General features: G+C 34.7%; 2 protein-coding genes across 2 annotated transcripts in view; both read right to left on the bottom strand.

The window, feature by feature from the left end:
* Positions 1–2752: 2752 nt before the first annotated feature.
* On the bottom strand, positions 2753–4781 carry LOC129754356 (60S ribosomal protein L13). The gene is made up of 3 exons (XM_055750370.1): positions 4657–4781; positions 3959–4230; positions 2753–3294 (listed from the first exon to the last, which is right to left on the bottom strand). Exons 2-3 carry the CDS (start codon positions 4199–4201, stop codon positions 2875–2877), a joined length of 663 nt encoding a protein of 220 aa, XP_055606345.1. The 5' UTR covers positions 4202–4230; positions 4657–4781; the 3' UTR covers positions 2753–2874.
* A 7172-nt stretch (positions 4782–11953) lies between these two features.
* LOC129753159 (uncharacterized) overlaps positions 11954–13886 on the bottom strand; it is a 9707-nt gene continuing 7774 nt past the window's right edge. The window contains exon 3 of the mRNA XM_055748955.1: positions 11954–12050. Within this exon, the coding sequence (XP_055604930.1) occupies positions 11954–12050 (97 nt within the window). The remainder of the gene's footprint in view (positions 12051–13886) is intronic.

The following is a 13886-nucleotide window of genomic DNA, read 5'->3' as shown; positions in this document are numbered from 1 at the left end:
GTTTCAATGTGAAATCGTAATTTTTTTTTATAATATAAAATTTGAAGGTAAAATCAAGTAAACTTTCACGTTTACTGATTATAACAGTAAACGTGAAAACTACAGTAAATTCAAAATAATTCACTGCATGTCTTACCACAGTTTACACCACCCTGAAAGATGTTTTAAAAATAGGGGAGATAAGGGCATAACGAGTACCCGTGGCATATGAATTTCTAATACCGTATTTTTTTTTTCACCTGGAGGCAAACTAGAGGCAACCTAGGTTCGCTCTAACTGCTGTCATCGTGCTCATTTATTGCTCGAGAGGCAACCTAGGTTCGCTCGAAAAACGAACGGAGTCGCCCTGAGAAGAAAGTCAGTTTTGCGAGAAGTTCACCAATACTCTCAACGTTGTTGTCAAAACATTAAACAGCTGTTTTTGGCTGAAAGCAAAACAGTTGAAATAATGAACGGGAAAATGATGATTGCCGCGATTTTGAACCTCTCAGCCGAGCAAAATCGTACTATCTTCTGTCCAGTGCAATCCGGACACGAAAAAAGGCAATCCGGATGTGAAGAACCGAATGAAGAAATCTAGAAGGGAGACAGCTGCATGTAAACATTGCGCTCGTTCTCACGCACACCTACGTATGGAATAACTCGAAACCCGAAAATCGTTTTTTTTATTCTGACAGTTCCAGAGCCAAATCCGGAATAAAAAAAAAATACGCCATAAGAAAGTACGAGTTCTCTCAAATAAATTTTAATGAGGAACTGTTTTGTAGTTCCTATAGTATTGGGGCTTATTCTGCGACGCGAGTGACGTGACTCACGAAATTTCACTTCTTCGTCCTGACTCCAGAAAATACTTCAGCAAAGAAATTTGTGTATCGATGAGTTCTGAAGACTAATATCAACTCATCCGAAAGAAAATTTCGAGACTAGAGAGGCTATTTAAACCAGCAAAACGATATGAAATTTCGTGAGTCACGTCATTCGCGTCGCAGAATAAGCCCCATTGACTTTTCAGCAAAAAATGATATCTTTATTATCTTTACAGAAGTATAATTCGCACTTGGTTGTTCAAATTCTTATAAAAGGAATACAATAATTTACCTTTCAATACCCAGAATCGAGTAGGAATAATATAAAGAAACTATAGTAAACTATAGTTTACTATAGGCTCGTTAGAATAATAGGGTAGGACTCAAAATAGGGTAGCTAGTAGCTAGACTAAGGTTGCTAGATTTTTTCAGCACTTAGCCGGACCGGGCAAATTTTGTCAATTTAATATACCGATACCGATATAGATGACCTGGCAAAATCCGGGCATTTCAAAATTAACGACAAAACCCAAAAATTACTCAACAAAAATGAAGAAAAAAATCATCAAAATGTCGACAAATTTTAAATCAAATTTTAGGCTTCAAAAATGATTTTATGATTATTTTTGTAGAACTTAATCAAAAAATTTGAGAATTTTTTCAACACAATTTTTTTATTTTTTTGTTTTATTTGCTGATAAAGTGAATAAATCCGGTATTTTTTTCAATGAAATCCAGACAACCGGGCCGGGCCGGACTGTTCCCAAATTTTGTATTAAATAGCTGGGCAAACCTGGCAACCTTAAGCTAGACCTAGAGCTGGCTCTTGGAGAGGAGGGGGGTGATTTTCCAAATTTTCAAACGTAAATATATGGCAAATAACGTTCATTTGGAGAGTACTAGTGGGGGATTTGAGGGGGGTGGGGGAGGAGGGTAGTGCAGTTTCAAATGAGACTTAAATATTTGCTGCACACCAGACCCGTGCGAAGGACACGTCCGTGGGTGGGGGGTTTCGAATTTCAAATTTTGTTAGAAATAATAACAATACCAAAAAAGGGAAATAAAAACATGGTGTTTCAAGTTTTATTATTAATATTGAAAAAACAAAGCCAATACTAATTAAGATTACATTGCGCTTAAAATTATTCTTGAAAGTTGCTACTGCGAGTCGTATTTTAGATTTTTTCACAGATTAAATAAATATCATGATCGATTGGAAAAAGATTATAAGTAATAAACTCTTTTAATAATAATCATCCCCACGGAGTGAAAAAAATTGAAAATTCGAACGAACACCCACTAGAAACTCTCACTAGAAAGTCTTAATTCAAAATATGCAAAATACATTATCATCCAGAATTAAAGCTGAATTCTTAACGTTAGTAGGAATCCTAATTTTAATTCTGAGTAAGTATTTTCAAGTTTATTATTTAAAATCAGTCTAAATTATGCTTTATAAATCTAAATTTCAAGATAGTCTTCAAATTAAAACTGAAATTTAAATAAAACTCGTAGAATTATTCGGAGATATTTTTTTTTCATTAATTTGCGTTTAGGCATTTAAAATTTTTAATAATCAGAACATAATTTTAAGCTATCTTTAGAACCAGAATTTATACAAATCCAATAACCCTTCATTAAATACGTCTTGAATTATGTTTTTCTCCAGATTTTTTAATAACTTTTGAACCCCGTTGTTGATCTTTTTCTGACCTATTTGAAAAAAAGACAGGAAGGTACTTACCATTTTCGCGTTTCGTTCTTATCAATCATGGGAGATTGATGAGCATCCAAGAAAAGACAATTTGAAAACAACGCTGATGTTAGTAATTCTCAAGTACAACTAACGACTGTTTAGAAAGTAATAAAGATTATCATAACCATGAAGCCACAACGAACATCTTATAAAAGGTTTTCGGATATAACCACAATAAAAAGAATGCTGATAACCTATTGGAATTGGAACATTTTATCCAAAACGTTTCTTATTACACCTGCGTGGCGGCGCATTCATCTTAAATACACGAAAAAGTAGTGAATAAAATTGTACAGGCCCAGCTCAATCGCATCACTTCTTGGCCTTCTTGTCTCCACCAGCTCCCGGCTGGTTGCTCTCGTTCTCGGCGTTCTCCTTGGCCTTCTTGGCCCGAATTCCGAAGTTGCGAGCGTGCAGACGAGCCTGGCGAACGGCGAGGAAAGCGGAGAACTTCTTCTCCTTCTCGGTGATCGCACGGAACTCGACGGCCGGCTTCTCGTTGACGATCGGCAGAACCGGTCCGCGCAGCTGCGTGGCCAGTTTGCGTTCCTCCTCGGAGGCTTCGCCCTTGCGCAGCTTCTTCTTCGGGTGGATCGGGAACAGAATCAGCTTGCTGCGGTACTCCTTCAGCCGCTGAATGTTCTGCTGCCGGCTCTCGACCGACTTGTTCTGGCGGCGAGGATCCACAGCAATGCCGACGGTCTGGGCGAAGCCCTTGGTCAAACCGGCACCCTAATAGGGAAATAAGAAAAAAAAAAAGGAAACATTTAATGTTTAACTCAGGATGGGTCGATCTTGCATTAGCAGGACAGCAGGGAACCATTAAACCATTAACCAAGCGAATTTATTTATTTAAATACAGGACTTAAATTCTTCCGAAATCAGTTTTTTTTTCAACAAAGACAAAAAATGTTGGCCCACATTGCGGACCAATTACTCATTTTTGTCTGCTGCGAGTATGCTTAGCACCTCCTAAATTGTGAAATCTGACTTTCGGGAATGATTGAAAATTTTCACTCATTTTCAAGATGATTCTATTTTTAATCTCAATCCAGATTTCAATTCCAGTTAAAGATTTCTAAGTACGTTTTGAATTGAGATTGATGTTTAAGATGCATGAAACAAATTTTGTAGTAAAGCTCGGATTGGCCATATTTGATTTAAGAATTTTGATGAATGCGTCAAGCCCCGGATAATATTTTAGATAAGTATGTATGGAATTCAGATTCAGATTCATTTTCAGAATGCAAATCCAGGATTCAGATTTTAAATGCAGTGAACTTGCCAAAAAAGGTTGGCACAAGGAAATTTAAAAAATCAGGCTTAAATTTGCACAACAAGATGCAAAATTTTCTTCAAAGAACGTCCAACTATTTCCAAAACCAATTATACATACCTTCAGCTCAGCCAGGGTGAATCCGCGTCCCGGTCGGATCTTGGTGTTGTACCGTTGCGAGGGGCAGTGCACGATCGGGCGCAGCGGACCGGAAGCCGGACGTGGGAACACGGCCTTGGCCTTCTTGATGCGGTTCTGCCTGCGGCGGTACTTGCGGGCCGGCTGGTTGAACCAGGTCCGGATGTGTCGCTGCCAGTACTTGTGGAAGTGGGCATTTGGAATCATATGATTTCCCTTCACCATCTTGAATGAGTTAGGCTACAGTGCGGGCCCTAGAATCGAAAAGAAAGAAAGATTGATTAATACTTTTGTCTCTTCATATGAACAAGGTAAACAATGGCAACCAAACACACGACATAACCTAGGAATTTTGTTTATCCAAATTATCCATTATTTTTAAAATTTAAATGAAACAGGGTAACGAATTTCACTTCGAGGATTAATCCGTTTGTTATCCGACTTCGATTTAAAAAAAACACATTTGTAGGATATTAATTTGTAAATTTTATGAATGTGAACGCTAACGTAAACATTTCGGCAGTACAACAGTCGGAATAATTCATAATATGCATCACAAATAGCTCCATGTTCACATATTTCACACAGTACGAGCTCGGATTAAAGCTCCAAACAACTAGTAAACAATTAACACCAATTTCACCGATTAAAATCGTAAAATATCCACAAAATTTCCGTACCTTGGTAAAAATGTGTTCGCACAACAACCGTATAAGGCCGGAAAAGAAGGACGTCGAAAGAATTTGACAGCTCGCACAACGCCAAACTGTCAAAACAATACCCGTTTGACAGCGCGATGATTTCCGGTTGCGAAGCGGCGCTTCACATTTTTTGGACGCTTCGATGCAGCACCGACGAACGAGGGGTGCGGGAAATTTTTTGAAGCTAGCAAAGGCTGTCGCGTCATTAAGAAAGGGCTTACAAGATTATTGGAATAAAATAATAAAAGACACTAACTAAAAGAAAGATGCTGGATCAGAATAGGGCACACCAGGGCACATAAAACGGTCCTACGCCGTTTGGCCTAAAGTCATTTGGCATAAAGCCGTTTGGCATAACGCCGTTTGGCATAAAAGTCGTTTGGCATAAAATCATTTGGCATAATGGTCATTTGGCATAATGGACGTTTGGCATAATGATCATTTGGCATTATGGCCGTTTGGCATAATATCCGTTTGGCCTAATGGCCGTTTGGCATAAAAATATAAAAACTCATAAGGTTACATGAAATGAAAAATTAAAATACATTAGTCTTTTTTTTCAATTTACCGAGTTTCTAGGTTTATTCAAATCCCTAGTAAGGCCCGTGTCTCTAGGTTTACCCAAAGCTATAGGAACAATCATTTATTTATTTATTTATTTCACCAAACATCGTAGGCTACATATATATTCTTAAAACTAGAAGTACAATCTTCCTTAAAACTAGAAGTACAATCCCGTAGCCTAGTCCGCAACGCGAAGCGTAAGCACCATAAGTCGTTTTAGTTCGAACGCGAAGCGTGAGGAGGCTTCCTGGAAATTTTGATCCATAATTTTAGGACGGCCCCGTCTTTCTAGGTTTATACAAAATCCTAGGTAGGCCTCGTGTTTCTAGGTTTACCAAAAGCTAGTGACAATCCCCTAGCCCGGTCCGCAACGCGAAGCGTTTAGACCATACATCATTTTCGGTATACAATCGGTATACAATCACATAAAACAGTCAAGCAACAACAATCTCTACTCTATTCCTAAACTTCTTTATTTCTCCTCACAATTCACAAATTGTATCTGTATCTACTGGAATGCGTTATTTTATAAACACCTGATCTTTAACGCCTGGATGCAGGCACCAAATTAAAACGGCAAGATCTACTGCACTCGCGGTATGTTCGCTACTTTCCCGATTACGTGATGCATTTTCTTTTGTATTTTGATTTTATTTAAGTTTTGGGTGAATTTTTTTTCAAAAATGTGAGCTTGAAATCATCAGCTATTCAATTAAGCGCATGTACAAACTTAAAGTTGCGTTTTATCTGTTATAAGCTAGGTCAGGCAAATGGAAATTTTGGTGCAGCATTTTTTACTTTTCGACAGAAAAATGAGCACTTTTTGAAAAGATTTGTAATCGTTTATGATTAAAATTCGTGCCGGAACCAAAAAAAATCAACAAAGCTGTTGTTTCATAGCTGGGGCATGCTCAGTTTGGTGAACCTTGTCCAATGCGAAACTCTCGCAACAACTTAAAAAATGAAACAAATTTGATGCCTGTTCACTGGTCGGAGATTAAATCAGATCAATTGAGGGCTTTTTTGTTTTTTTTTTCTTCTGTTTTCCACCCCTGGGTTATTAGTAGAAAAAAAAGCAATACAAGCTTTTATTTAAGTCGATGAGGTTGCTTAAAAATCATTAGTATTTTTTTTCCTTGACTTTCAATGGAATTTCATCAATCAACTGCTAATTCGAAAACTTATAATGTATATGCTCCGATCAAAATGCCCTCATCCAATGCCAAAACGTCCTTTACAGTGTGATGTTAACAAGGGCAAGAACACACGTTACACTATATTTCTATAGACTCTGGAATGTACTGTAAACGGCCATGAATCTGCGCATTTTAAAAGATCGAAAATAATAAAACTAATTTTGATATCAATTAAAAACAGAACAAATGTACCTAGTTCAAACAATTTGCTTTTACAATTGACACACTTGTATTTTTCCTCAAATTTAGAAATATTTGTTTGTTTGTTTGTTTTATTTATTTTTAAAGAGACTTTAAATTTATAAGAGCACCAGTACCGGTAAGTGCTATCCCAGGTGTTAACCCGAGACACATTCTAGGTCTTATTTTAACTTTAGCAGCTCATTTGCGCACCGATAAGTGCTAAACTGGTTTCCATTTTTGCCACTGGTGACGCTCCGATAGGTGTTGTTGTTGTTTGTTGCTGTTTTCTTTTGTAATTTTTCCCTAGACACTTTAGCACCTGTCAAATCAGGAGCTGGTCGGTATTCAAATATGGCTCCTGGCTTGCTTTTTTAACACCCAGGAGCAAGATAACACCTGGTTTGAAACCTTGCGGTGCGCCGTCTAAGTGTCAAAATAGGGTGTTATTATAGCTTTGACACCTGACCGCTGCTGATACTCTAATTCATTCGCCTCTTTTTAGAAATATTTGTGTTAAACTAACAAAATGCACGGAGTTTTTAACTGCGCAGGTTACCTACGTTTTTTTTAAATAGACCGAATACTAAAATCAAATAACATATTTCTTCTTTGTCCTTATTTATCATAAGAATATACAACTTTACTACTTTCGATTTGGTTGAAACAACACTGTTGGAAACAAAAAAAAAAATGTAAATACTTCATTGGAAACGAAAAAGTTTTAAAAAAACATCTAGTAATATTGTTTGTATAGAGTTGTTTTTGACATTTCTTACACACTTGCTGAGCGTGTACAGATGAGACGCGTTACAATTAACCTCAAAAACTCTCGGTACAAAAAACGGGCAGCCGATCGACACACATGGTTGTTTTTTAGGTTGATTGTCCCAAAACTGGAAAGTGTTGGTGAAAAAAACAGTATAATATCACGAACCCTACCAGCGGCAAATAGGACTATAGATAGTAACAGAAAAAAAATATTTTCAATTTTCTGAACCACCAGAATTTGCCAGTTTTACTGTGTGCGAGTCGTGCGAATTTGTTTCAATGCTTCTTGGTCATTATTTGCCTACACTGGGGCGTTCTATGTAATTTATGTCAAACGATCTCATCCGCTGCTTTCTGAATCGTATATTGAAAATCGTTTTTTATATTTAAAACAGTTAAAATTAGGAGTTTTCATTGGAAAACTTTATATCTTCTCTATCTTCTCTTCTTGTTTTTCATTTGAAAATGCATTGATTTAAAAAAAAATGTATATCGAAACGTTTCAAAATATTTTAAATTATTCTACCACTTATTTTTTAAGTTTAAAAAATAAAACCTTAACACGTATATTTTAATTTTCATCTTTGTTTTTTAATGAATATTTTTTAAAGAATTTTTTTTGTAAGTAAATAGATAACTCCAAAATATTTTTCTTCATTTTAACTAGTCTCGCTTGAAATCCGATATTCAAATTCGCAAGTTCAAAGTTAAAATATCGTAAAACAAAAATTTCAATTTAAATAAAATTTAAATATTTCAATAATAATATTCCTCACATCTGAATATATTAATAAATTTGAATACAAACAAATAATGAAGCTTATTGGGGAAAAACTAAAAGAGCAACCAGAATTTTTTACTATTAAGCAAACAATTTAATACGGAGAAGATTCATTCCGAAGATAGCTCCAAAAAACCATTACGAAACTGGTTTGTATAAATTATTTCATTGATTGCACTTTTACCTTTTCAAAGATTTTACCCCTAAATTTATGTAAAAAAAATGAAAACCATCAACGTCGTGTGATTGTTAACTTTGATAAATTCATTAGGGCGATGGAAAAAATTTCAGAATGAAAAAAATTGTGTAAATGATCCAATTTTTATAAATTAATTAAAAATATACAGATTAAAGAAAAAAGTTTGAGAAAATTCCTACCAAGCACCTTTTTGTCCACCGGGGGATAAACGAATCCCTGATTTTATGATTAATTTTCAATCGCTGCTGTGAGAAATGTTAGAACATAAACTCAGCAATGCAACCTACAACAGAGCATCTCAGTGGGTGTTTTCGATATGTGGCATGGAATTTGGTCATAGCTTTTCCCTTGAATGAACTTCGCATGTCTAGAGAACGTAAAAGAAGCATTTTGCTTCGAGGGTGGTGTCCAGGAAAAGCAATTGTTTGATTTGTATTTGCTTTGTGATGTGGTAAATCTATTTCAGGTCTCTTTAATTTAAAGGACAACTAAGACTAGGTACACTAATTTATTTGAATGTACATTTAAACTAATATGATGTATCCAGGTTAAAACTCAGTTTAGCGTAGCTAGTATTGAATGTTGACATAATTTTGACGAATCAACAACTCGAGCAATCAGTTAACATTCGTTTTCAAACTTTCACCACGTTCAAGTTTAAATTTCTCGAACCGATAATTCGAAATTGGTGCCGAATTAGCGAACAATATTTCATGTCAAACTTTGGCTAGTGAAAGTTTCCGATTGAGCAAGTCGATTTTATCTGTGAGTTTTTTTCCCTAATAGTTTTCCCTTAGTTGAGGTAAACTTTAAGAAAAATGGGGAAAGGTATCGAATTTTGCAAAAAAAAAAAAACACTTTCAGGGATGGATGTGAAGTGAGGAAAGCGAGTTTTTTTTAAGCGGCTACAAAGTTTATCTTTCGAATTCAAGTACCGTAAAACGGGGAAACATTGATCACCGGGGTAAATTTGACCAACAATAAACTTTTCCACATTATCACCTATAACTCAGTCTATAGTTTGAATTTTTGAAAACTGTTTTCTACGTTTGAAAGCCTATTAATCGAGTTTCAAATAGGCAAAATTTGGTTTGTATATGATTTTTTTTTCTGTTAGTAAAAAATCTATTTTCAAAATCTTAAAATATCTATTTTTTCAAGACTCGCAAACAAACAGCTCTCCTGATGATACCAAAAAGCATTTAGAAGCAAAAGGGTTGTTTAATGTGAAAGAACAACATTTTTTCTTTGTATATGAACTGTTATAGTGCTATTTTTATAGTGATTTAATGATAAATTTCTGATATTTAAAAAATAAGGACATTTGGCAAGAGTAAGCCCGTATTGGACAAATGGATAAGAACCCTATCAAATCGTTAACTTTGAAGAAAAAATGAAAATTAAAATAGTGGGAGGGCCTAGCGGAATGCCTGAAAGTAAAATTTCATTTGTAATTTGAAGCTCAAACTATTTAGCAATTGTAATTATTTTTGCCCCTAAATGTAGGCAGCATCATAATTCTTTTTTCGATTATAAATATTTTTAAAATAAAACGATAAAAATCAAGTTTAAATTGATAAACTAGCATATGAAAATATTATGAAGGTGTTTTGTATCCTTTATGATCAAGAAAACTCGTTAAAACCGTCAGAATAGAGACTGATCAATGTCACCCCAAAGCATCATATTCTGAACAGAGACGAAAACGATTTTTAAATCAAATTTAAAGCGGTCTTATAAATGTCTGCATCCATGTTTTTCATTCATAGGGGTCCAGTACTGGTTTTAAAAATATAAAATATGCCACATTCCCCTTAACAGAAAAAATAATCGAAATATATTGAAAAAAGTGATCAATATTACCCCGGATTACGGTAAGTACAGCTCTACTGTGTGTGTGAGTGTGGTTAAGTAATGGGATTTTTCTGAAGATTTCCCGATTCTTTCGCCAAACCGTACGTATATGGTTGCGAAAGTTTTATTCTGTTTCGGAGTTATTCAACATCAACTGGCAGTAATAAATCACGTGTATGTTTAAGGTGGGGGTAAATAAATAACTGTTCGAAACTGTACTTTCAGCTTAAAACTTTAAGCTTCCGATCAATTGAACTTTTTTGTTTCGCTAGAACGATTTGAGTCTGTTAAGGGGATAATTAATTGGAGGAATGCAACCCACGACCTCGTTCGTTTCATTTAAACTTGCATTCTGACAATCAACGTTTCAAATAATTGTAGTGCTTTTTGGAAATTTATCAAAATTTGAATCAAGTTAATCAAAAGGAACTTCTCTTTATAGAATTGAAATTTGTACCGCAGTACGTGGTTAATAGACACAATTTACAATATTTTTATTTAAAATTCATTCAAATAATATTTTATCAGCCAAAGATTTGCTGTATTTGGAGTATTTTGTGAACCTGAACAAAACTTAATTGGAGTAATAAATAAAGTGTTGAATGGATTTTTAATATCAATTATTAAATAGCCGTTTTTGCGTGAAAACGACAGGAATTTCCTTGGCGTTCCACTTTGTTGCATCTGTTGATTTTTTTGATAAACATATGCGTAGTGTTTGACCAATGATATTAAAATTCATTCGTGGAATACGTGAAGCATGCGCGGTCCTTTAAGGGGGGGAAATAGGGGTGATCACCCCCAAGCAGGAAAAATCCGTTACAAAATACCAAGTAATTTTATTAACATTTAAAATTTTTTGAATTTTAAAAATTTTCTACTGGGAATTCTACTGGCAATCTGCTTTGTTTTTTAACTTTCTTTTAACATTATTGAAAATCAAATTTATTTATTCGCTAAACACTCACGGTTTGTTTGATGATTACATACAACTTCAGATCTACGAAAAAAAAATCGTTTAGGAAACAGTTTTTTTTTTTTTTTTTTATTTCATAATCAAATGGCCTAAAGAAATTAATTTCAGTACTTTATCGGTTCCAAATATTGAACATATTTGTCGTTTTTTACCATTCTTTTTACACATTAACGCATTCAGATTTTTTTTCTGGCCTAACTGTCGATAGTTTTTTAAATCGAAAAAGACATGGATCAAGAATTTCTGACGCTACCAAAGAGCTTATTAAAAATAAATCGCGGAAAGCACAAATACGGGAGTAAACGCAAACAAGACGATTCCCAAGCAACCAAAAGTCCCACAAAAACAGGTAAGGGGAAACTGTACAAGAGTACAAGACGCACCACGGGTAAGATGGCCCATGCCATTCTTCCTCAAAAATACAATACACAGAAAAAAATAATGACTACACAGCAAAAATTAATTGCTGTAAAATTACGGCAAATATCCTGTAACAAAAAGGAGCATTACATTGCCCGTAATTTTACAGTTAGAACAAAAAATTACAGGACCTTCATTTTTCAATGAGCATATCGATTAAAGGTTCTTTGAAAATTGCAGGCCTGTAAATTTTGGGTGTGTTTTTTTATTGTTTAGATTCTTATTGGATTTTTTTTTCTGAAATAATAAAAATTATATAGAAACAGTTTTTGAATCTTACAGTTTATTTGATACCTACAATAAATTTGAAATTATTAATTAATAAATTAATAGCATTATATTTTTTCCGACTGGCTGATATTGCGCAGATCCCCGGAACATGCCCGGAACGTCCCAGTGGCCGCTGCGTGGCAGTTTTGGTCGCTGCTGCTGCTGGAGACGCGATGGATGAAAAAACAAATTGCAAATTGGTTTTTTGGGGATAACGAATATTAAAAAAAAACTTTTTAAACTTACTGTACCGCATTAGCCAAGACATGGTAATCTGCATCGCTCCGATAGCAGCCGTTTGGACTTGCACCTGGACATGAACACCTCGATCTGGACGATTGGTTCACTATCCGCTTTAAGATCCGCAGCAAAAGTGGACAACAGTGTTTTGCTGATGATCGTAAAATTTGTTGTCTTCCGAATCCTCGAAAAAAAAATCTAGCCGATCGTCACGACACATCTGTTGGATTTTTCTTTTTGGCTGCTGGAGTTCCTTCGGTACGAAACCAACAAAACCAAATCAAAACAAACTGAAAAGTTCAGCGAGGTCGTTTTGACTTTTCATTTTCTATCTAACTGGGATGCTAGGCAAATTTTTTTCTCAAGTCTAATTTTAAATTATTGGAAAACACCGTAATTTCACGACACGTAATTTTTTCGACCTGCAAAACTACGGCAAATGTCATGCTCCTTTTTGTTACAGGACATTTGCTGTAAAATTAAATGAGGATCTGTGAACTTCAGGCCAACTTATTCAATATTAAATGATTTTTCCATGACACGTAATAGTCATTATTTTTTTCTGTGTAAACAATAAAAAAAACACACCCAAAATTTACAGGCCTGCAATTTTTAAAGAACCTTTAATCGATATGCTCATTGAAAAATGAAGGTCCTGTAATTTTTTGTTCTAACTGTAAAATTACGGGCAATGTAATGCCTCTTTTTTGTTACAGGATATTTGCCGTAATTTTACAGCAATAAATTTTTGCTGTGTAACCTATGGCTTCAAATGATGTCTTTATTGATTTTTAATGTGGTAAACAAGCTTTTACATCATTTATCAGACAGAAAATTCACAAAAACGACTTTAGTTCTAAATGGAATCAGCGTGAAACTTGTTATTTTTTTTATTGGTAACATATAAGGTTTTATGGCAAACCAGCCTGCGAAATCTGATGAAATTACAGCTTATCGTTTTTCCACTCGTATGCACTGTCTTAAGACTATAAATATTTTGATGTGTTTTAATAACTTCCCATAAATTTTAATCATATCAAAAGTGGAGCAGAATGCCCTCCAGACCGCGTGTTGTACGCTAAAATTTTGAATGCTGTTAACTTTTGAGAAAACCGACCCGCCCAACTAGACAGCCAGAAATGCACCTATTATGACTTAGTAAATCTCGTATTGAGTACTTTTGTGACTTAAGTCACTTTAATCACAGATAACTTTAATGTACAATCACTTTTTTAAGTTCATTAATGAAAACATATATGTAGTTCACTCAATGGAATTGGGCAGTTGTTTTTCGTTATCAGCTACTATGTAACTTTCAAAGCCTTCATTTAAGCAAATTTGTGACTTTTTGTTGCTCAGGTTGTACTCCCGCATACAAAATAACTACTTTCTTGGTGAAGACGTAAATTTTGGAAAGCTTTGGATGAAAAAGGGCTATGTTTGCACTAGCCAGCAACTGCTCTGGAAAATATATTTAAAGTCGAAAAAAAAATCATGAATTAATAATCAAAATCAAAATAGTGTAAAAAGCGAGTTATGAGTTCGAAAAAATAAATAGATTTTTTTTGTTGAGGTTTAATTTATTTATTATTCATTATAATTTAATTTATCGAACATAAATGTTAAAATGAATAGGTTCAGTTACAATCAAATTAGTAAAACAATTTGGACTGACGAAATCGACGAATAAATCGGCCGGATGATTCTTCGAACTGATGTAGGTGCTCAGCATTCTGAAACATACGAGCGATTCATTGT

The sequence above is a fragment of the Uranotaenia lowii genome, chromosome 3 (assembly GCF_029784155.1).
Source record: "Uranotaenia lowii strain MFRU-FL chromosome 3, ASM2978415v1, whole genome shotgun sequence".
Taxonomy (NCBI): Eukaryota; Metazoa; Arthropoda; class Insecta; order Diptera; family Culicidae; genus Uranotaenia; species Uranotaenia lowii.
The sequence above is the reverse complement of the archived record's forward strand: the minus strand, read 5'-3'. Positions and strand labels throughout refer to the sequence as shown.

Excerpts from the sequence above, each read along its gene's own strand:
- LOC129754356 (XM_055750370.1), bottom strand. The coding sequence starts at position 4,201 with ATGGTGAAGGGAAATCATATGATTCCAAATGCCCACTTCCACAAGTAC. Across the intron at positions 3,295-3,958 it reads TCACCCTGGCTGAGCTGAAG|GGTGCCGGTTTGACCAAGGG; the intron begins GTATGTATAATT and ends TTTCCCTATTAG.